Consider the following 25,007-nt stretch of genomic DNA (forward strand, 5'->3'; position numbering starts at 1 on the left):
CATTGAGGCTGATCTCGCCTAAGTTATGAGGGCCCCGAATCTATTCAGTTGACATGTCTCAGTCCTTATTTTATACAGTTGGTGTCACTGTTTGACCAAGTTGGCATCTTTCTCACGTTTGGACCCTTTATCTTTCTTGAGCACATGCCTTTAATTGTAAATAATACTTCTATTAATTTTTTGTGACTTTCAAACACTGAAATTTGATCACATCCATCCCCAGCTTTGCCCTTACCTCCTGCCATCCACTTCCATCTTCCAACTCCAGTGTGGTAGTTCGATTTGTATGTTTCCCATGTTCTCATGCTTTTGAATATCTGATCCTTAGTTCATGGGTGATGCAAAGCTTGGAATGTAAGTAGCGGCTGTATATCAGGAGGTATGTCACTAGGAGAAAACTTTGATATTTAAAAAGATTGAAGGCATTCTCAGTGCATCTTTCTCTGCCTCCTGCTTACTGATCAAATGTGAGCTTTATAATTGGATTTAACAAAGACTCAACTTACTATGAGAAACTTAGCCATCTACTCAGTGCCAGTGAAGTCACTGATCTTAGAGGAGAACCTACAATCACTGCTTTACTAAGCTAGCACAGTTCTTAACATCAATCTAAACATTTTTCCTCATAACTACAAATAAGTATAATCTTTTTATCAAGGAAATTTCTTTTTCAATAGATGGAGACCACTGCCAAAAAAAAAATAATCTCAATCAAAAGGGGCAGAGTTATGGTGCCCAGTTTCAAAAGGTATGCCTAGAAAATAACCCCACAGCTAAGGCACAGGAAACATTGTAGAGGAAGGGGTGGAAAGATTATAAGTGCCAAAGGATCAGGGAGTTTGCTTTGTAATTCTGTCTTTTACTAATGTTAGAAGCTACTACACCCATGAAGTCTGACCAACATGAGCTGAGCAAGTATGACATAAATAGACATGCTAAAGATACAGGTATAGGGACCCAGGTTGTTCGCCCTAACAAAGAGAGTTGGAAAAACAGTCTGCTCTAGGGAAAAGCATTTAAATTTGTTATCCACTACCAAACTTGCAATCCTGGCATACGTATGAGAAACAGTATATCAATGGAGCAAATTGTAGTTAGGAATGTATATGTATATATGTATATGTATAGATGCATATAATAACAATGCAAAAAGAGGCCATGAATTCAAAAGTAGCAAAGAGTTGTATATGGGAGACTTTGATGGAAGGAAAGGGAATGGAGAAATTATATATACTTATAATCTCAAAAAAAAGTATATGTGTATTAAGGTATTCCTGCCACTGTACCTCTTTGCTTTACTATCATGAATTTTACCTATCTAAAACTGTAATCCCAATTTTGTAAGTTTCTTTGGTCATGGTGTTTGCTATAGCAATAGAAAAGTAATTAGAACTTACCAATTGTGTTTTCTGTCAACTGAAATTTGTACTACACACACACACACACACTCAAGCATACATGTGCACACATACACATGTTGACATGTTCACCTGCCTCTTTCTTTCTCCCACCCTCCTTCTCCTAGGTATAGGGCTATTCATTGGAACATGGTCTATATGTGGAGCCCTACCCATAAAGAAACCTGACTCTCCCTTTTCAGTTGCCATCCGCTGTCCTAGACCTTCATTAGGGGTGCATCTCATAAGTCTTTTCCAACTTTATGCAAGTATGTTGAGTGGCTTGATTTCATGTGGGCAGTCTCAGCTACTATGAGATCATGAGTGGAATGGTCTTGTCATATCCAAAAGATTGTTATGCCAATCCTCTCCAACCTTTGGCTCTTAAAATCTTTCTGACTGTTCTTCTACAATGGATTCTGAGCTTTGGGGAGAAGTTATGTAGTCATTTATGGATGAGTACTCTAGACATGTATTTACTACACTTTGACCAGTTGTGAATTTCTGGGTTGATTACTATCTACTGCATCAAGAAACTTCTATAATGAGGTTTGAGAAATGAGTGATTCTACAGATAGAGAGATAAGAATTTAGATGGTAGTTTGATACTGTGTCTTCACAGGAGACAAATAGTTATAGGTTAATCCCTGGGGCCTATGAACTCCTTAAATATGGAATTTTGACCAGATCTACAGTACAGTGCATGTGGTTTCTCCTGTGGAGAAGGCCTTAAATTCATCCAGAAAGCTGTTGCCCCCCCCCCTCGACATTTGCATTGTTGGTCATATCTTGCCAAACTGATCATTATTACAGTTCCCGGAGTTCCCAGCCAGGAAAGGCTGTTTGCTGATGACTACTTCCTCTGCTCCCATAAGGCTGGGGAACACTTTCTTGTGCTATACAAGCTAGCTGCAGGAAGGAGTACTTCTGTCTAGTAGGAACTCCATACAGGATTTTGGAGCCTTGCTGTTTTGATTTTATGTTCACCACCCTGTTGCAGCAGCTCCATCCTTAGCATCTGTCTGTGTGATTTTAGCCAGGTAATTTTTCCATGATCATTTTCATTTCCAAAACCTGAAGCTGGATGTGACAGACATATCTGTAACATGAATTACTAAGTATGATCAATTTTTTCCCTTTGTAAATGACTCGTCATATGAGTGGCACCAAACAGGGCCTGTAGCAGTCACAGAGTAGGGAGGCGCTGCTCTTCTTCTCACACTCGAGGGATATCCTGAGTGTCCTCGCTTCTTGCCATCATTCGACAGGGTCTGTTCTTACCTTTTTGGCTGTCCAGTTTTCCTGTCGGTTCTATTCACAATGTTTAGTACAAAAATGGAAGTAATTATGTGCTTGAAGATGTTACCACTGGCTAGTCTAATGCTTTGTCTCAATTGATAGAAGCATGGTCCCTCGATGGTTTCCTCTAAACAAACTCCAAAACAGTTGTTTCGTTGCCCCATGTCTAGTATCTGTCGCCATTCTTTTTGCATAAGAGAAGCAAGTTTAGAATTCAGTCATTGAGCATAAAGTATAAAATTTAAGTGTGAAATTTCCATGCTTGAAAAAAAATCTCTTAATCTTAAAACTTATCACACCATAAGGAGAATGCTGTAAGTAATACATAGCTCAATTATATGAAGATAAATGTAAAATCACATATAGTTTTGGGTTATTGTATTATGATATATGATGAAAGTATTATGATACACAATTTATTTGATGTGCGTGGATACAATTTTACATCTAGTTTGGATTAGTTGCTTTTTCCATTAACTTTAATATTCTTAAGAACAGTATGTATAAGATTATCAGCATTTTAACACTGAGAAAACACAAGCTCAACTTTAAGGAAATAATACTTGAATTTAATTTTATATTTTTGTCATCACAAAATAAGGTAATCTGAAGTAAAAATTCGAGAGCCTAGCAATTTGGGAAGAACTCCAATCTGTAGCAGTTTTAATGCTTTTTATTTTTATTGAGAAAATTTAACAATAATCTAACATTTGTTAATTCCTCCCCTCAAGGTTTTGTTAAAACCTTCCCCTCAAGGTTTATTTCTGTTCAGTTCTTTACATAACATTTTTGGAGAAAAATTATTCAAGAATATACTTTGATCACATCTACCTCTTTATAGCCCCTTTCTACTCTTCCTCAGCTGTTCCCATCCCCATCCCAACTTAATGTCCTCTTAATTCTTTAATATAAAATGATTGGTTGTTTACAGGTTTGCTCTTCGCGTCTGCCTCAGCAGTATTGCATAGTTAATGTTTTTTGTGTCCTGTCCAATTTGTCAGAATTGTTTCTTAGTATTTAGTAGTATTGATACTACTACAAACCACATTTCTGAACTGCGTTTTAAAGCAGTAGGATTTATGTCTAATTATGAGTCATCCCATCGTGAAAATTGGAGCTCCCAGGGGTCTGCTTAGTTGATACTGCTGTTTTTCCTATGGGTTGTAATCCTTCATTTCTTCCAGTCTTTCCTGTAACTCTTCCATAGGGGTCAGGGACCTCAGTGCAGTGTTTGTTGTAAGTATCTGTCTCAGGCAGCTGCTGGTAGAGCCTTTTAGAGGACAGCCATGCTCAGTGGGAGAGGGTGCTCCAATCATGTAGAGACACTAACAGGGAAGGAGAGATAGGGGAGAGGGAGGTGGGAATGGGTAGGTAGATGAGGGCATTGTGTGGGTGTGTAGGTAGAGGAATACCCTCTCAGGCAAAGGGGAAGGGGAATGATGTTAAGAACTCTGGGAGGAGGACCAGGAAGGGGGGTAACATTTGGAACATAATTAAATAAAATAATAAATAAATAAATAAATCCCATTAATCCCCGAAAAAAAGAATTGTTATTTCAAATTGAGTATGCATCATAGCTTATAATTATTCAAAACCTAGATAGTATACCGTAGCATATATTTAGGATATTATATATTATCATATATTAATATTAATTAATAAATTTTTTATGTTATATATGTTGCTATAATAAAACAAACATTTCATAATAATATATGAATAATATATATTAATATGTATGTTAATTTTAGGATCACAGTGGAAAACACCTGTTATCATTAAGAATCATAGTTATGGGCCTGGAGAGTTGGCTCAGCTGTTCTTCCTGAGGTTCTGAGTTCAATCCCCAGTAACCACATGGTGGCTCATGACCATCTATAGTGTCATCTGGTGCCCTCTTCTGGCATTCAGGTGTACATGCAGTTAGAGCACTCATACCATAAGATTTTTAAAAAAATCATAATTATGTACTATACATAATTGTATTGGTTGTGTTTCCATCTGACTGGAAGGACAATTGCTTTATTTAGTTCAACAACATAATTACATGAGAGAGACATTGCACTGGGACATTTTATTTTATTCATTTTACACCCCAAATGCAGTGACCCCCTCCCTCTTCTTCTCCCAGTCCTTCCCCCCCGTTCTCCTTTCTCCCCAGCTGTATGCACACCTCCTCTTCAGAAAAGGGCTATCCTGGCTGGGTATCAACTGGCCATGGAATATCTATCAAGTTGTAGTAAGACTGGGCACCTTCTCTTTCCTTAAGGTTAGACAGGCAACCCAGTCCTTGGGAAAGGGTCCCAAAGGCAGGCAAGTTAGAGCCTCTCACTCCCAGTTTTAGGAACCCCACAAGAAGGCCCAACTATACAACTGTAAGATATGTACAGAGGGCCTAGCGAGTCCCACGCAAACTCCCTGGTTGGTGGTTCAGTTTCTCTGTGCCCTTGTGGGTTCAGGTGGTTGATTCTCTGGGGTTTTTTTTTTTTTTTTTTTGGTGTGTGTGTGTGTGTGTGTGTGTGTTGTCCTTGTCCCTTTTGTCTCTTGCAATTCCTCCTACCTATCTGTGGTGAAGATTCCCCAAGTACTGCATAATGTCTGGCCTTGGATCTCTGTCTCTGTTTTAGGCTCTAGGACATTTGAAGACTACAGTCACTAGGTAATAACTTATCATTCCTTTGTAATCTCGTGGGACTGCCATTGTATGTGTGATCCCTTACTACCAAAATGGTACGCCTTTTAAATTTGGGTTTGGGTTCATGACTATAATATAGTCAACTATTATAAAGTTAAATAACTTGGCATTTAAATGTTAAATATTCTGTCATTCTATTTCATTTCAAAACAGTATTGTCAGTGTTATTTTACTTTGTAAATGGAATCTGGAGCTTTAAGTAGTAGTCTCCCATCTCCCTAGCACCTTCCAGGCATTTCTGTGGTTTTTCTGTCCTGTATAGTCTAGGTCTGGCTTCTTTCATCTAACGTGAAATTTTCAAACTTTATTCATGCTGTACCATATATCAGTGTTTATTCCTTCTTTTTTTTTTTGTTTATTCCTTCTTTTGCCAAACATTCCTTTGTGTTTGTATCCCATGATTTATTTCTCCATTGTGGTTATTCAAATTGCTCCCACCTGTGTTTTGTGAACAAATGCGACTTAATCACATATATGCACACATGCACACCTGACCACCTTTTTCCATTTCTTTTTGGTATATACCTAGGAGAGGAATTCTGTGTCATGTGCTAAATGTTTAAGTTTTAGGGAGCCATTAATTTTCTTTTGATAGTACCTGAACCCTTTCATCTCCCACTAGCAGTGTTTGCAGATATAAACCCTTATAGGTATTCTCTGTGTGTATGGTTTTCTGACATTTTATGGGCATGAATTGCTACAGTTCATAGTAGTTTTGGTTTCATTTTGGGACTATGTTCACCTGCCTCTCATACATTTGCCTTTGGTATACTGAGTCTCTTCCCTCCCCATAGGTGTGCAGGTTCTTGTGAGGGCCTTCTGGTCCTGTGACGGCTGTGCTGCCGTTGGCTTCTTTCCTCCGTAGGTGTGCAGGTTCTTGTGAGGGCCTTCCGGTCCTGTGACGGCTGTGCTGCCATTGGCATCTTCCCTCCCCATAGGTGTGCAGGTTCTTGTGAGGGCCTTCCGGTCCTGTGACAGCTGTGCTGCCATTGGCATCTTTCCTCTGTAGGTGTCCAGGTTCTTGTGAGGGCCTTCCGGTCCTGTGACGGCTGTGCTGCCGTTGGCATCTTCCCTCCCCATAGGTGTGCAGGTTCTTGTGAGGGCCTTCCGGTCCTGTGACGGCTGTGCTGCCGTTGGCATCTTCCCTCCCCATAGGTGTGCAGGTTCTTGTGAGGGCCTTCCGGTCCTGTGACGGCTGTGCTGCCATTGGCTTCTTTCCTGACCATGTCAGTACCCATTCTCTCTGTCTCATTTGGTTTGCAGACTTTGCCAGAGATACTGCCAATCTTTGGATAGCTTCCTTCTGTGTGTCATTCTGGAAGAGCTGGAGGTAGCAGTACCATGTGACAGTTGTTAGAGTCACATTGTTTTTCAAGTTTTAGTGTCGAGAGTCCTGTTAGCAGGTTTCTGGGATCGTACATTGTGTGCATGTACACTGTGTTCATGTAAATTGTATGATTTTTCTTAGGTTTTGTTTTTTTTTCACACAAGTTAAAACATGGTCCAGTTACTCCATCTTGGTTCCAAATAGAATATTTCCATCTTCAAGAAAGAGAAGTTGAGGTTGAGGTTGTTCCATTTCAGATGAGAACTGTTGAGATTCTTGTGACGACTGCACCTGAGACATCACCAACTGTGATGATAAACTTTTCTTGTTTCCTTTCTCTGACCCTTTGTTGACTGCTGTAGGCGGTGCAGAGAATAATCACTGCTTTGCTCTGTCAGTAATCATGATATTGCTTACTATTGACCTGGAGCGCTTTCTAAATGAAATTCTAATCTCTGCTGTGACAGGCAAGAATTGAGAGATTATAGATAATAAAAAACTATGTGCTTTCAAAGAAACACTGCATTTTACTTACTTATTTTTGTGGTGTTTTGCTTTCCCCTTTGTTGTAATTGAAATCTTTTTCCTCCTAGCAGTACTAGAAGATTTTGTAGGATACATAGTCTAAAAAAATAAGGAACTTATGATATTGGGTAATATTTTTAAACTATTCAAAAGGACCTTAGCAATAAAAAAAGTTCAGAAAGATAACATTTGTGTAAAAGCATATCTTTGTTTTTAATAATAGTTACAATTTAGAAGCAAATGTATATTAATTCTCCAATTTGTAAATGATTAGTAAAGATTATATGTTAGTACACATATATATGTACAAAGCAGCTTTCCCAGTTTATATTTAAAACTGATATATCTATTTAAACTCCTATTAGCAATGTGCTATCAGGCCTCAGCAAACATTTTCTTATAGGTTAGCATAGATGGTAAGTATTTAATGGCTTGTGTGCCATATAATTGCTGTTTCAACTGTTCATTTTCCTCTTAGTGTTCAGAAGTTGCCTTAGACAACAAGCAGTAGGTATGGCTATCTTTCTATAAATTTACTTTATACAAATGAGACTGGCTTCTAGGCTGTGAGCTAAAGCATGTGTTAACAAAAATAATTGTATTTCCCTTGTTGGTATTTAGATTTAACCTTTTATAATAGTGTTCCAGTTTTAGAATTAATTGCTGCATTGACTAACTTCAATGCCATTATTTTCTTGTTGTCATAGTAGAGATGACTTACTTTGATCTTGGGTCTGGTGGCTACATTGGCCGTGAGCGCTCTGTGGACCACGGGCCATTACAAACTTTGGCACTCTTGCCTCAGCTCTGCTTGTATTTTGGGAATAGGCATGAATCACAACTGAAGCAGTGTTTAGTTATATGTGATTCTAAAGCTCTTTCTCATTTTAAAATATAGTTGGGTAGTAAGAAATCAATGTGCTTTATAATCCTGGTTCAATGTATGAACAATTTATATATTTCTATTCCAGATTTTAGAAATATGTCCTAAATAATATTCATATCATAGATAATAATCACTATGTATTAAATGAGTAGTACATTTGCATTCTCAGTTGCTATAACCAGATAGTCCATTTAATATGCAAATACAGTTTAGAAACTCACACTCTACATTTTTATCCCTCTAATTCCCCATCCATTCTTTACGTCCATAGTAAGCTTTTAATCCTGAAATTCTCTATAACACTTAATGTTCTCAGCTTCACGGTTTTAACTGTATCTTATGCTAAAACTTTGTTACAGAGAAAAACCACAAAATTAAATTGTCTGTCAGGTGTGGTTAAGACAAAACAAAAACAAAGCCTTTGTACTGTACAACAGTAATATTCCATAGAGTGTTCTGTATAGTGTATAACAGTCTAGATTATCATCAAATACGTCAGTAACGTCAAAAGTATTAGCTCACATTAATGATGCAAATGAATTTTTAATCTTAGTTATTGTTATTACCCTCAAAACCAAATCACTTAGGGTAGGAAATAATTTAGTTTCAGTTTATTTTATTTCAAATCTGAAACTGGGATTTTCTTTTTTATTTGAAAAAATGAAATGAAATAATCAAAAAAAATGTTTATCCAAGGATAATAGTTTTAGAGTTCTTGTACATAAAATGAGCCATGAATTTGAAAGATTAAAAGTAACTTACAGCTGGAATGGAGAGTAGTGTCTTGTTAATAGCCATCTTTGTGGGGTTTCCATGATGTCTACCTTTAGCTCTTAGGTGAGATGCCAGGCAGTGATGTATAATGTCAGGAAATATTTGATGTAAAGACTATATAATTAATAAAATCTTTAATATTAAAGATTCTTTAATTAAACAAAAATACAGTGTCATCTCATTTGTTTTCTGTTATAATGATACTCAATATTTATTCTAGTTAATTTAGAACACTATTGTAATAAAATATTTATGAGTTGACAGATGGCTGAGTAAAACCATTGCTACTTTATTTAGCATGGGCATGTGCTTTTGGATCCTTAGTACCTGGGCACAAGCCTGCGCACTGTGGCACTGACATGCTAACTCAGTGCTGCACTGGCAGAGAAAAAGGACCTGGAACTTGATGTGCAGAAATCAAGGGAATTGAAGATCAGAGAAATGCTGTCTCAAAAAGTAAGGTGGGGCATGATTGAGGAAGACATGCAGTGTACCTTCTGACCAACACACACATGGATTTGTGCAAATGGACCCACTTACATGTGTGCACACTTCCGAGCCAACACACACACATGCACACGCACACGCACACGCGCACACACACACACACAGAACTATGCAAAATTTTATTAGACTTCTTGCATAGCTTTTTAAACCAAAACACATGCATATGGTATTTTTCTCTGCATATTCAACATTTAGGCCAAATTTGGGAAATTGTATATATTCATCAAGATTAAAATGCAGAATCATTGTGGAATAAAATGAAATAATAAAAAGTCTGAGTCAGATACAAGGAAATTGACTATTAACTTTATAGTTGTTAAAAAGCTGTTAAAAGAGATTACATCTTGAGCTGATTTGGCAAAGTAACAGTAGGAAAATGCATACACCCAATCTCTCTCTGAGATACAGGCAGGCAGACAGAGGCACACACACACAGACCCACAGAGAGAAACAACATACACAGACATATACACACAACACACACACACACACACACACACACACACACACACACACACACACACACACACACACAAAACCAGTTCCCTGTCAATGTCATAATCTATCTGGAGAAAAAGATGTGCTCAAGACACATTGTCTCACTTTGAATTCAAGGCTAAGGGAAATATTTCGTTCCTAAATGTGGTATGGGGTGTGTGTGTGTGTGTGTGTGTGTGTGTGTGTGTGTGTGTTCCAACCTTTTGACAATGTGGTATGTTTCTAAAAGTTGCAAATAAAGATTCAGTGTTTGAAGCTGTCTATGATTTTATGTGAGCCACGTTCATTCATAGCCATCCTCATCAGTGTGAAGTAGTAGATATGTTACTTTCTCTCATGCTTGTTTCTTAAAGCACCTATTGTCACCTGATACCTTTCAGTGACAACATTATCTTCATTGAGAAAACTGAGTTCTCAGTGACTAAAGTGAACTATAGAATGTTTGGTATTTTAGTCAGTAAGAGAATTCAAACTCAGCCATGTTGGGCTGATTCAGCTGTGAAGGGTCTGCAGAACTGGGGATTTAGAGAATGGGAAATACATTTCTACATAAATTAGTGTTTAAGCAACATTGTATCTAAGTACTTGGTAGCAACATTATTAAATTCAGAAGCCAGTAAAGAAATCTGTTTTAAAAAATACCCTTACTATTATTCCTGCCATTATCCCCACTCCTCATGAGGTCCTATTGATCACTTTCACAAGATGAATTACTTTTTCTATTTTTATTGTTTGTGATTTAAAGAGACAAGTGATTTGAATGATATTTAGAAATAATTGTTTATTTAATTTTAAGAACAGTGTGTTCTTTTATCTTTAGATTTGGATTTTTGTCTGGTACAATTATCTTTTTGGCTTAAACCATTTCTCTCATAATCTCTTATAGGGCAATCTCCAGTAGATGAATTAGTTTTGTCATTTTGGTGTTCTTATCTTATCTGGTTATTGCATAGGAATAGGTCATTTATAAGTATATTCTTTACAAAAAGAGGGATATTGCCCTTTACCTTAAAGTGCCTGCATCAACCACAGTTTTACTTTCCTACAGCAATGCGCGCAGGCTTGAAGTCCTGTGTATCCTGACAGTATTTATTACTTGTCCCTTCTTTACAGCTTGTTATTTTTGTATAGTGAATTGTAATAATTTCAAAATGCTTTATTTTAGGTGCTGTATTTCTTTGTAGTGTACAAGGACTAGCTGTTAACATTGACCCTATATTATATACTTGGCTCATCTATCAACCACAGAAACGAACAAGTAGACATACGCAGCAGGTGAGTGGCTCTGTAAGTTATGTTAACACATCCAGCCTTTTCTCCCGCGGCTGCTGGTATTGAAGCTAGGACGAGATGCAGCCATTGGTAATGTCTCTCATTAGAAGATGCTGTTGTTACTGACTCTTGTAGAGTTGGATGATCCTGTTCTTACTTATTTTCTCTTATTTTATTCATTTGCTAGAATTTCTTTAGGCCCTGTTAGGCCTTTCAAATAAGATCTGTAATTTTATATATAAGAAACTGCAGTTCAACACACTTTGTCTGTTGAAGTAACTTTCTGCGTACTTACTTGCTTGTTAGGCAGAAAGATTAGCAACACTATTTATTCTCGTTTTATTCTTACACATCTTTGGATTTAGCCAGTAAACCTGCTTTGAACTTTAACCCTGGTAATTTGATAGGTAGTACAAAAAAGTTTCTGATATGTCTTCATCTAAAACATGTAAATTAAAAATGAAGAATAGAATAGGTCATTGTGGTTTCTTGAATTGTTAAATGAAATATTCAATATAACTATGGCAAACTCTTACTGTTCTCATTTTAAATGAAGATTTCCGAGGATTTTACGTATGGTAACAGTGCTTGTAAATAGCATAATTTAGTCCTTTTGAGGGTCATATTTATGCTATATTGTATTGTATTTGTTCATCAAAATTATAATTTTACAATATTCTATTTGAGATTTTTTAATTGTCCTATGATAAACTAAAGATTAAAATACTAGTCTGTGTAACCCAGGGAGCATTTTTGTTCTTGTTTTGGTGCGATGGATTGAACCCATGGCCTTTTCATGCTGTGCACAAATTCTACCATATTCACAGCTGTGTTTAGAGGTTTTTCAATTCCTGTATCTTAATTTCTATACCCCTTGCTCCTGCTTTACTCTTCATTTTAACACATAGCAGGGAATATTGGACTGCCTGCTAGCCACCAAGCTTATAAAGCTGTTTTTACAGCTGTTTTACAGCTTATAAGCATCCCCCTCTCTAGAATATTTAATATATTTGAGTCTATTAGTGAGTACTCAGAGGCCAGTTTCGGTAATGGCTATATGTCCATATGACATGAAAACGAGAGGGAGACTTCTCCTAAGTAGTGTGAAGGAGGAGTGGGTTAAAGGGAGCAGCACAGGAGCCAGGACAGCCTGGAAGCTTGTGTCCTCATGAGTATCTGGTCAAAGTCAAAGAAGTAAGGACCATGGCAAAGAGTATTCTGAGCTGAAGTAAACCGTATTCTAACAGTTTCTCATTATCCTTCAGGATGAAGTCTGAATTACCAAAGTACTGACGATTCTAGACAAAAATCTTTTTAAGAACTGGGCTCTAACTGTTGCTTGAGTCTAGAATACAGTTGAGAACACTTGCTGCAGTGGCGCGTTAGTGAGGGTGTCAGATGCACTTTCTAAAGTTTTTGTTTTTTCAACCTGCATCAGAATGCACTTAAATTTAATCTGCAAAGGGAAAATTTTCTTTGTTTTCGGGTGGTATTATTACTGTGATTTCTGTAAGTTTTACATCATTTCATCATTTTGTCTGGAAGTTAGTTTTTGCATTCTTATTTTTACAAACACTCATTTTAAAATATCTTTAATATTGTTATAATTATCTGGCTGCCCGATTATTTTCTCTGGTATATAAATGATTGGCAAAGATTGATGGATTTATTAGACTACTTATTCTTGGTACAAATCTGGCCTAAAAGTCAATTTTCATGCCTTAGTGTCCAAAGTGCTAGAATTACAGGCATGTACCTCCATGCCTAAGCATTTAAAATATTAAATATATGTTAAATGTAATTAACATAATGTTAAATATATTCTTATAATTAGATGTACAAATAAATGCATTTTTACACTTTCAGAGTTTTTTCTCTTTCTTAGGAAAGCTTCCCATTTATCTTCCTTTTTCTCTTTGCATGATTTGTGAAAGTTTGTAGTTGTTGCAAGAATCATACTGGCTGATACTGCAGCCTACTGCATCTATGCATCTGTATGAAACCCCAGGCTCCATAGCTCTCACCCTTGTTTGCCCTAGCTGTTCTTCCCTTCTCAGTGTGGCAAAAGCCCAGCATTTGATGATTCTTTTCCATGAAGGTCAGCATTGATCTTTGATCCTACTGCAAAAATCCTTTTTTTTTTTTGGCCCAAAATCTGATAGGCTTGTATTATACATCACTGGCAGTAACATCAGACGTCATCTCACTGAATAAAGAAGAAACAGCTGCTCCCCTGTCCAGCTCTGGAATCCTAATGCTTTCCAGCTTTCTTTAACTTTCCGTAGTGTTCTGTGCTTTCTAAAACATGATCTTATTATCACTTCGTCAGACAAAGTACAAGTCTCAAATATCTTCAAAAATTGGATTGTGTGAGTGAGTAATCAATAGTTATCTCCTCATGCTCAGTAACTTGAATTTTAGATTTGATTTTTCTCATTACAGTCTATGTTAATCTAGCTTTGTAGGCTTGAACACATAATTCTCAGCTTTCATCTGAAAATACTATATATAGGGGGAAATTTAGAAATTAATAATTTATAAGCTTTAATTAATTTTTATTGCATTATAATTTTTATGTTCTTTAATTTTGTTAACTTCTTATGAAAATATAAATCAATCTTTATTGTATGAATTATATTTATAGGAAAAAAGTAGTTCCCATTTTGCCTTGTAGTATCCTTGAGTGATTGTTGGTTCCAGGAACCAAGGTGTGTTTCCACCCAACCTGTTCACATCCTGCTATACACTTGGTATTAGCACAGTGCCTACTGCCCACTGGAGTGCACATGCTGGGTAGAGTTGTCTCACTTTATAGTGTAGGGGTTTGGGACATGAGAAAAGAGACCTGTAAATTTAGGATAGTGGCTAACTTCACAGATTGGGAACTCACATAGGCAAGGCTGGTTCTATATGCTCTGGAGTAAATCCCCTATACTACTGTATCTTATTCCGAGTATAAATGGAGATTATGTACATATGAGAGAAAGGAGGCAAAGAAAAGATGTGGTGTCATTTACCATTCAGCCTAAACCCCATCTTAAAAAATATTGTCTGTAGAGATGTCAACTTTGACCTTTATTGCTTTATGAAGACAAGAATTTCCTTTCCATTTTGTTTCTTTCAGCAACCTGTGGTAGCTGTACCTCTTGTCACTTCAGTTAGCAGAAGGAAAGAAGATGAACTGTCCATTGGAAGTGCCCCATTGGGAAAGCAGCAGTCATATCAGGCCTCAGAATATGCCAGCAGCCCAGTCAAAACAAAAACAGTGACAGGTATGTGTCAGGAACAGGGTTAGTTAGTTCTTCCCTGAGGATTAGTTTACCTTATTAGTATCCCTGTTTTTATCAGACTATAATATGAATTATTGAGGGGGGAAAACATAATTCACTATCATATCGATACATTTTACAATGATTAGTCATTATGTATATAATATAAAAATAAATAATATTTTAATTATTTTTCCATTCAAATTATTGGTGCATGCTGTCATATTGTTTTTTCCTTAGGAGAAATTTTCTGTCTTTAGTTCCTCCTAGCTTTAGAATACTCATTTATTGTATAAGTATACTTGAGTATTTATTTTGGGTAAACACCATGGGCATAATGTGCTTTTTGTGAATTATGCATCTTCTCTCTCAGAAGCTCACCACTGTTGCCTCTCTTGGGAACCTAGTGATAATGTTCCTTTTCTTGAGAATACACATTTTTGGACAAAACAAAGAGAAGGAAAAAATCCTAGGAAAAGGCACAACAAACAGAGACCTATGTATTTGCACAAGTAGGAATTCCTTAAAAACCCTAAACCAGAGGCCTTAATAGTACCTGTGCTGAGGGTTTGGGGCAGACCTGTGCGGGCAGGCCCTATGCTGGCTTCCTTAGGTGCTGGGAGTTCCTGCAAGTTCTGCAAGTCCTCTCATGCTGCTCTAGAGAACTCTGTTCTTGGTATCCTCCATCCCCAATCCAAAGGGCTCCCTAATCCCTGAGGGGAAGCATTTGATGGAGGTATTCCACTTAGGGCTGAGTATCGCAAGGTGTTTATCATTGTTTGCATAATGTCTGGCTGTGTATCTATGTTCTCCCCTGTCTGCTGCAGGAGGAAGCGTCTCTGGTGATGGCTGAGCAAGGCACTGATCTGTATCTGAACGTAGCAAATGTCATTAGGAGTCTTTTTCTTGATATGTTTTTATTGTTGTTACTGTTGTTTAGGAGTCTTTTTTTTTTTTTTTGCTATGTTGTTATTGTTATTATCATCATTATCATTATTATTAGAGCAGCAGTATTGTTTTTTTCTTAGGTTTCTGGGTTATCTAGTCTTTGGTTCCTAGTCCCCCAAGTAGTGCTGGGTGTGGGTTCCTTGTTGTGGAGTGGACCTTAAGTTAAATCATATATTTATGATTTCTTTGAATTTATTCATACACATAATAGTGTGACCATCAAAGTTATATTGTATAATATACTAATGAATTTGGAAAGTTATTTATAATTTACAGCCCATTGCATATATCTGCAAATTTTTTTGCTCATTTTTGTTTCTTTGTAGATTATTTTTTCTTATTATTTTAACCAGTTTTAGGTCTACATCCATACTATTTAGAGTGTGTGTCTGTGCATGTGTGTGTTTGTGTGTGTGTGTGTGTATACATATTGCCCTATAGTATATTTTTTAATTGCTTTGTATAGTGAATAAATGGTAATATTCATTTTATGGATAAATCCCGTGACCCTCAGTTTTCTTTTTAAAGAGGTAAGCTTTTTTCTATGTTGCCAAGATAAGGCTCAACTTCAAACCACCTTCTTGCCTAAGTCCTTCTTTGCTTTGGCTTTTCATTTCAACAAGAAGCTGCCAATGTATACTTCTGTTCTCATATGAGCAATGTTGGGACCAGTGTGCAGGGCGTGCTCACTGGCTGGGAGCATCTTAAGAGCCCAGAAGCACAGGATCTCTTACTCTTCAGGAAAATCTAGATTCTCCTCATCTAGGAATCCCTTCTTAATAGTATGATGTGTTTGGCTGGTGTTTAGAAAGTGGTAAAATATCTGCCATGAACACAAAAACTTTTAAAAGATAATACTATACAATTGTGTGTGTGTGTGTGTGTATGTATGTGTATGTATGTATATATATAAGTTTTTTATATATATATAAAACTTATTATATCAGAGATAAAAACAGGCAGAAATAATAAAAGCCATGGTCTAACTGTAGAGCTGAAAAATATAATATCCAAAATGAGAAGTGCAGAGGAACCAGCAGCGGATCAGAGTCTATAGGAAGATCTCTTTCTTTGCAGGCAGGTAGTAGAAAGGTTCCAAAATGAAGCCAAGCCCTGAGAAGGAATGGGGAGAATATGCAGAGCCATATTGAATCGTGGGCAGTGGTTTCTTGGCATTAGTGCGAGTATGTCTCACTGAAGATTGGATTTATATCTGTTTCATCAAGCAAGCTGAGGGATGATCATTTTTCAGGTGATAACTAATTTAGGATCATGTGCATCCAGCAATGGCAATCTAAGATAAGGTGCTCATGAGATGGCATATAATTCAAGCAGGAAAGCTGTGTAATGTCACGTTTGAAGAGTTACTTTTCCTGCCTTCCTTGTGCAGTTATATTCTTAGGTGACATTTATGGATGAAACTCTGATGTGAACATAGTTTTCTTCCTGTTATACACCTAAGTATATTCCACAGCTATTCAAATTAAAAGAACCATCACTGCTACTTACCACCACCACCACCAACAACAACAGCTGCCACCACTATCACCACCACAGTCACCCACTACTACCACCACAGTCAGCCACTACTACCACCATAGTCACCCACTACCACAGTCACCCACCACCACAGTTACCCACGACCACCACCATAGTCACCCACTACCACCACCACCACAGTCACCTACCACCACAGTTGCCTACCACCACCACCACAGTCACCTACCACCACCACAGTCACCCACTACCACTGCCACAGTCACCCACTTACCACCACAGTCTACCACCACCACAGTCACCCACCACCATAGTCAACCACTACCACCACCACCACAGTCACCCACCACCACAGTCACCCACCACCACCACCACCAGTCACCCACCACCACCACAGTCACCTACCACCACCACAGTCACCTGCCACCACCACAGTCACCTACCACCACCACAGTCACCCACTACCACTACCATAGTCACCCACTACCACCACCATGGTTGCCCACTACCACCACCTCAGTCACCCAACCACCGCCACAGTCACTATCTCCAGCAGCAGCAGTAGCAGCTTATTCTCAGAGTTAAGAATCTCCTTTATGCCTTGTTCTGAAGGAGAACTAAGTATGAAACAAACTTAAAGCAAACTTGGTTTTTAATTGTAGATATTGAAAGGTTACACACTACTCTTCCTTTTCTTTCTGTTACAGATCTTTCTTTTGGGAATACATTTTGGTTATTAGGCTAAAATTTTTAATTAGAATTTTTCTGATCTTGATTTAAAATCCAGTGTCGCACATTTAAGCAAGGGTTATTAATATAAAAATGTTTATATTATTTATGATTGAATAAATCTGGTCATTTCAGCAAACTTTAAATCTCAGTGTTTGAAATATTATTAAATTTTGTTCCTTTTGTGAAAACTTGAGTGCACATCCAAGGCTATTCTGGTCCTCCAAGATCAGTAGTTTGTTATGACTACTGATCTTGTAGTAGTTTGTTGGACTGTGTGGGAGCCTCCATTGCTAGCTGTGCCTCATGGTTCATAAGGCACAAATCTTAAAGTAGTGGCATGTACCAGTAGTACAGGTGGTTGAGGCAGGCCGACAGCGCATGAAGACTGCCTTATCAGTTAGTCGGATGTGTGTCAGTGAACAGAAATTAGTCAAGGGGAGGGTAAGAGTCCCTCCTCCTGCCTCTTTAAAATGTGCTCATCGTTCACTTGTATTCATAAGCTGCTCACATGACTATTTCTACTTGCATAAGGATTCCAAATAGTGTGAAATACTAGTTAAGGTTAAGGCTACATGAGTAAATCGAGTTCATGAACTCTAACTGAAGAAGATAGAGTGTGAATATTGTGTCCTTTATTTAATTGTCTGTGTCACAGCTTAAAATGGATTATGATAAGCTCAATTTTGGAATAAAAAAAAAAATTCCTTGTGACATCCAAAGACAAAGCTGCATGTGACATTGTCTGCTTTTCCTCAGTGAGACCACAGTGGAAGCCGCAAGGTGAATGAGGTAGGTCAGGACAGCAGAGGAGGAAAAATGTGGTTCCCTACAGAAGAGTTTCAACTTAGATATTCCAAAGGGGGACACAGCAGGGAAGGCACAGAAGCCTGGCTGTCAGATAGGAGCAGCACAGCTCCATAGTTACGTTCTGTGACTGAAGTAGGATGGCAGTAACTCACCTAAGCAGGAAGCCGCCCAAAATAGACTGTCACTGTCGTCCAGAGGGCCAGGGGAGCTTAAGTGTGGGGTAATGATTGGGAACTGAGGAACTGGGACTGGATGGGCCACACACAGCACTCAGAAAACAAGACTGCTTTACCTCTTATGTATGACGCGCAGCGTGGAAATCAGGGAGGGAGGGAGGGAGTTGAAATTTATCAAGATTGAGAGTTAAAAGTATATTGAGAGATCGTAGGTTGAAATGGGATGTAGGATACATTAAGCAGATTCATGGACTTAATATTTAGAAAAATAACATCTTCCATTGAGATAGGAATAAAATAAATTTATATCATCAGTTTAGCTATCACTCATTCTACAAACATTTGTGTAGTCTGAGTACTGGTTCTCTCAAACTATTGTAGAGGATGTGAGAATAATTTTATTAAGTTATAGGCTCTTTGACATGGAATTCTTGCCTTCTATGAAGACACTATTGCATCTTCTCTTCTGTTTTTCTTTTTTCATTAGTTTAACATGCCATTTCCAAAGTCTACGGTTTCATTAAATAAGAAGAAATCATTCTAGTCACAGGCAATGTGGGTTTTTAGGACAATTTTAAATGTTTCTTTTAATGTATCAATGGCATTGATATTTTCTAATATCTAATTTTAATAACTTGATTAAAGCCAAAATGAGTAACACCATTCCAGTCAGTATACATAAACAATTTCTCTTAAAGTGCTCAGGCCAGTCTTTAATTTGGTTAAGCTTGAATTTTCACAAATATGTTTGTAATTATAGCATGGAATTATTAGGAAGCATAAAAACTACATTTTATGGATTTATGTATTTTACAAGTTACTTGCTTTTATCATGCAGTTTAGCTTAAAATTCTATTCATTTTTAATTACTTAGATATTTAATTCCAATGGAAAAATATTAAAAAATTAAAGGTAGATATTAAAGTGTAATGTGCTGAGATCAAATATTTTTCTCTCTTACAATAGAAAAATATTCTGCTTTAAGAATTTGCTCCCTTGGGCTAGACTATCCCCTCCCTGCTATAGGTCCTTTCCACCAGGAGAATCTGGGTGTTGGTTAGGCCTCCTGAGAGCGGGCAGGCCGACCATAAAGCAGCTGCATGGGAAACATGTGGGCAGCAGTGCCACATGGACAGACACCTTTGCCACCAAGTGGGATATCTGGTACCAGGAGTGGATTAAATCTAATTGAGTTATTGGCCAAAGTTGTTTTAAGAAGCCTTTAGAGTGATAGTTTTCTCTATGACTTTTTAGTGCTACATCAATAACAGGAAAGTAAATTCATTATTTTTAAATTTTTAAAACTACTTTGTTTTAAGAACTTCAAGACCATATTGTTAATTCAGTTTATTTTAATGGTTAGTTTTAGAGATATCACCACTTTGAAAAATTTAGATTCAAGATGGAAAATACTGAACTCAAGATACTAATTACAAATGTAATTCAGTTTAACTGATTACATTTTGGAAAGTTCTGCTCACACCAGGCTAAGGAGTTACCATCTTCCAAACATAAGATATATATTCCAGTTTAATCACAAAGGTCTGCTAGTTTTTCTTTTTAAGCTAAGTTTATCTTTAGGACTTGTATTTGGGTATGTTCCTCTTCTATCTTTAAGTTTTTTTATTTTTAATTATGTATATATTTGTGTGATAGACAAATGTAGTTGCCTACAGATCTCTGGACTTGGAGCTATAGGCTCCATTGTGGTTGTGAGAACAGGGCCGGCTGGGAACCATTGATTTGTCTCTACCACACAGGAATCTTTTAAAAATGTGTCTACGTACTGTACAATGTAATTAAAACAGTTAATAAAATTGCAAATCTCCTTAGCCACGAACTAGTAAAATACAATGAATGAGAATTATCTGAGAACAAATGAGGAATTGAAGGGCACTTGCCTTTTCCTTCCCATTGGTGAATGTTCCTGCTTCTGTCAGTTTCAGTCAGCTGGAGGGCAGGGTCTCTGCTCTCCTCAGGCAGTTTACGCTGGTGATGCTGCCTGGACCTTGGAGTGTGCAGTCCCAGGAGGGCTGCAATGTCTCCATGGCTTCTGAGGACTCACACGCTGGCTCTCTTACCTTATCTATATCGTATGCATGTGTGTGTGGGAAAGGGTAGCTCTTCCACCGAGTGTGTGCTTTGTCCTCCCCTGCAGTGTGTATATTCCAGCATGCACGACTCAGGTCTTCAGGCTTGATGGCACGTGCCTTTACCTGCTCACCTCATTCACTAATAAAGACATTTTGGTATTTTTTAAGTATGTTTAATGATGTTCCCTTTTCTTTATGTTTATGTATTTATTATTTTCTGGGGGATGATGGTGTTACCAAGTAATTAACCCTACAGCCATCTTGAGAGCCTTGTGACTTAACACCTTTTTATCTCTAATTTTCTGACAGAGGTTAAGTCTCCAATGTCAGTATACTTAATTAAATATCAACAAACTGCATGTCTTTTTTACAGATAGATAAAATATAAATCCATACTTAATAATTTGTCCAGTATTGTTTATAGTTTTTGAAATACACACACACACACACACACACACACACACACACACACACACACACACACACCTGTTTTAAAGAAAATTGCTACTTTTTAATATTAGTGTCTAGATTTTTATAATTATTCAGGGACTAATTAAAAAGATCTAATGAATAGGTCTGCTGTTCATTGTTCATCAGATTCATTGATTATACAGATGGGCATCAAAGAACAACATAAGCAGTGCAGTTAGTTCCTTACGATCCAGGACCCAAAAACTCAGGAAACCTATCAAGGAAAGCAGGACCTCTTCTTCTGCTGAGGTACTTTTGCTCCACTCCAGTAGGAATTTTAGACAGGTGTGGGGATGCTGGTAAACCCTGAGCCCTTGATATGCCAAGGCTGGACTGAAGACCTACAGCTTTATTATGCTCTAAGACCGAGAGCTACAACATATCCCTTCAGTCTTTAGAGTTATGTTTCTAGCTTTTTTTTTTTATTTTATTTTTTATTTTTTTAATTTGGTTTTTTCGAGACAGGGTTTCTCTGTATAGCCCTGGCTGTCCTGGAACTCACTCTGTAGACCAGGCTGGCCTTGAACTCAGAAATCAGCCTGCCTCTGCCTCCCAGAGTGCTGGGATTACAGGCGTGTGCCACCACCACCTGGCCATGTTTCTAGCTTTCATTTGGAGCACATTGCTCTGAGTTTTTACCAGCAGCACCCCGGTATATGGAAGCCTTTGCAATTTCTGGATTCTAGTCAGTGTAAACAGTTGAAGGATATAAGCAGCAGATAGGGTCGTCTAGTGTTACAGCTCTCAAACAGATCTTATATCCTCAGCCCCATAGCGGTCTTATAGCTACAGCATTGCAGTGATCTAACAGTATTCTAACAATACTTAACTTCCACTTCAATGCTCCAGGGAAAGGTGTGTCCTCTACGGATGTTAATAGAATATTCTACAGCTATTCTTTGAAACTACAAGCAAAGAAGATAAAAGAATTTGGTAGGTTCAAAGGCACCTTTACCTACCAGATTGGAACCTGATCCCATGGACCCAAGTTAATCTGAGAAGAGAATTGACTGGGTGAAGAAAGTATCAGAGGTCTGGAAGAAAGTAGATGATACCTCTAGATTTGTGAGCTCAAGCAGAATAAGGAAGGGAGTGAGGAGTGGATGTGGCCGTGCAAGGTCTGTGAGCCGTATCAAATAGGAACCCATAGGGAACGAGCTCCTTAAAAGGAAAGTGGGTGAGGAGATGAAGCCCAGGGATGTGCAGGCATCTGGAGATCTGTGCAGGCTGGGTAATGAATGGCTACGGTGGAGAAAGCACATTAGCAGCAGATTGTTATTGATATGTCATTGCTTTACTGAGGAATACATGTTTTGAAATTAGACTAGTCACAAGACAAAGAAATTATAATCAAAAGGGTTGTTTATTGATTTCCATAACCAACATGGTCAGACAGGCAAAAATAGATCTTTTCATTAGCATGACTTAGTACCAGGCACTGCACTGTCAGGACTTTCTTTTCATATTGGCTTATCTTTCTTTTAGTGATACAGGTTTCTTGGCTGTAGTAGTGTACATGGCTATGATAACCTTAAGCTCACATTCCTAATACTTTGTGATTAAAGCAAAACAGTTCTTGTTTAGTGTCTATTGAAAGTGTACGTGAGGAGAAATTTGCATGACCTGTCCTGTATCATGGGGCCTTTCTTGCATTCTTGCTATGTATCAGGCGATTAGTTAATGATGGTCCAGTGTTGTGACATCCATGTTTCTAAGTAGCATGACATGTAATACCATAAAATGAAAGGACAGCATAAGCATGGCCCAAAAATACAGTTTTTTGAGCTACTACAGTTTGTTTTCACTAATGTTTCATTTAATAATTAGGCATGGTACACTTAAAAATGAGCATATAGCATATGCTGGAATCACATTCTGTTCTGAGAAGAATTGAATAATGTTTGTATTGTGCACATGGTTATGGGGATTGGAGTATATAATCAGAAATAGGTATGTTATACCTAAATCATTGGGGACTTAAACAAGTGCCCTACAACAAAGCCATACCTTCTACCCAAGTGCCCTACAACAGAGCCGTGTCTCCAACCCATGTTTGTGTGTGTGTGTGTGTGTGTGTGTGTGTGCGCGTGTGCGCGCGCGCGCGTGCGTGTTTTCCTCAGAACGGGCTCTTGCTATGTGGTTCATCTTGGCCTGGGACTTGTGATCATCCAGTCTTGACTGTAGACTTCCTAGTGCTGGAACACAGGCTTTGAAACTCTGCCTTACTATTTTGAATTTTAGCCTACAGTTTATTCAACCAAGTGAAAGGAATTAGGACATATGTGTGTTGTGTATAATTTTGAATTGTTCAGCTGTGGTTTGTATAATTTATTTTGCAGCTTTATCTGTTACACTGTAAAGTTTCTCCCAGAAATCCATTAACTTAAGCTATTATAAAAATGATTTGAACTATAATGTCAGTTAGCTATGAAGTTCTTTGAGAACAATTGTGGTGTTAATATAAGTACATTGCAAGTGTCTCAAATATGGAATTCTTTGGGATTGTTACTCTAGTCTTTATATGAATTGGCAAGAACTCAGCAGAAATTCAAATTTTTAATGCAGTCTTCTCGCTCCCTTTTAGCAGTCAGAATGAGATTATGGTTTCCAGATGAACTCTTGAATGTCACATAGTGATGACATATATTTTCCTGGTTGGCTCAGCATGAGATGCAGTTTTGCATGCCATGTCATGCCGACTAGCAGAATCCAAAAGCCATTATTTCCCAAGGGCGTTTCCAGAGTGATAGCATCGGATGTTGTTTCTTTCATGATGAAAAGTCTCAAGCACTATAAGCAGTTCGTTACGTTTTTGAAAGGTGAAAATCTATCCAGCCATTAGACATAAAAAGCAGTTGGAAAGGTCACTTTCTTCTTCAGTTATTTAAATGTGTATTCTCAGATGTAGTCATTAAAAATAATCATTATAAAATGCAAATAGAACATAAGTAATATATGGGGCATAATCAATATGTAATCATTGTTTTAATCTTAAACCTAATTCATCTCAAACTAACATCACACATCCTGTTTTACTTGGAGTATAAAATAGTAGTAACTCTTACTAGTACTGTAGTATATACCTGTTTTGAGAGTTTCTTTTGCTACAATGAAACACTATGACCAAGTAAGTCAGGGAAGAAAGAGTTTATTTGGTTTACACTTCCATATTGCTATTCTTTAGCAGGAACCTGGAGGCCGTTGGAGGGGTGCTGCTAAGTGACTTGCTCCTCATGCCTGCCTTCTTTTTTTTTTTTCCCGATATATTTTTTATTTACATTTCAAATGATTTCCCCTTTTCTAGCCCCCCACTCCCCGAAAGTCCCGCAAACCCCCTTCTCTCCCCGTCCTCCCACCCACCCCTTCCCACTTCCTCTTTCTGGTTTTGCCGAATACTGCTTCACTGAGTCTTTCCAGAATCAGGGGCCACTCCTCCTTTCTTCTTGTACCTCATTTGATGTGTGGATTATGTTTTGGGTATTCCAGTTTTCTAGGTTAATATCCACTTATTAGTGAGTGCATACCATGATTCACCTTTTGAGTCAGGGTTACCTCACTTAGTATGATGTTCTCTAGCTCCATCCATTTGCCTAAGAATTTCATGAATTCATTGTTTCTAATGGCTGAATAGTACTCCATTGTGTAGATATACCACATTTTTTGCATCCACTCTTCTGTTGAGGGATACCTGGGTTCTATCCAGCATCTGGCAATTATAAATAGGACTGCTATGAACATAGTAGAGCATGTATCCTTATTACATGGTGGGGAATCCTCTGGGTATATGCCCAGGAGTGGTATGGCAGGATCTTCTGGAAGTGAGGTGCCCAGTTT

General features: G+C 37.8%; 1 protein-coding gene across 5 annotated transcripts in view; it reads left to right on the forward strand.

Moving 5' to 3' along the window:
* Vps13b (vacuolar protein sorting 13 homolog B) overlaps positions 1 to 25,007 on the forward strand; it is a 564,131-nt gene that overhangs the window by 216,559 nt on the left and 322,565 nt on the right. For all 5 annotated transcript variants that reach the window (XM_052160919.1, XM_052160921.1, XM_052160920.1 and 2 more), the window contains exons 20-21: positions 11,074 to 11,183; positions 14,305 to 14,452. In XM_052160919.1, the coding sequence (XP_052016879.1) occupies positions 11,074 to 11,183; positions 14,305 to 14,452 (258 nt within the window). The remainder of the gene's footprint in view (positions 1 to 11,073; positions 11,184 to 14,304; positions 14,453 to 25,007) is intronic.

The sequence above is a fragment of the Apodemus sylvaticus genome, chromosome 17 (assembly GCF_947179515.1).
Source record: "Apodemus sylvaticus chromosome 17, mApoSyl1.1, whole genome shotgun sequence".
Taxonomy (NCBI): Eukaryota; Metazoa; Chordata; class Mammalia; order Rodentia; family Muridae; genus Apodemus; species Apodemus sylvaticus.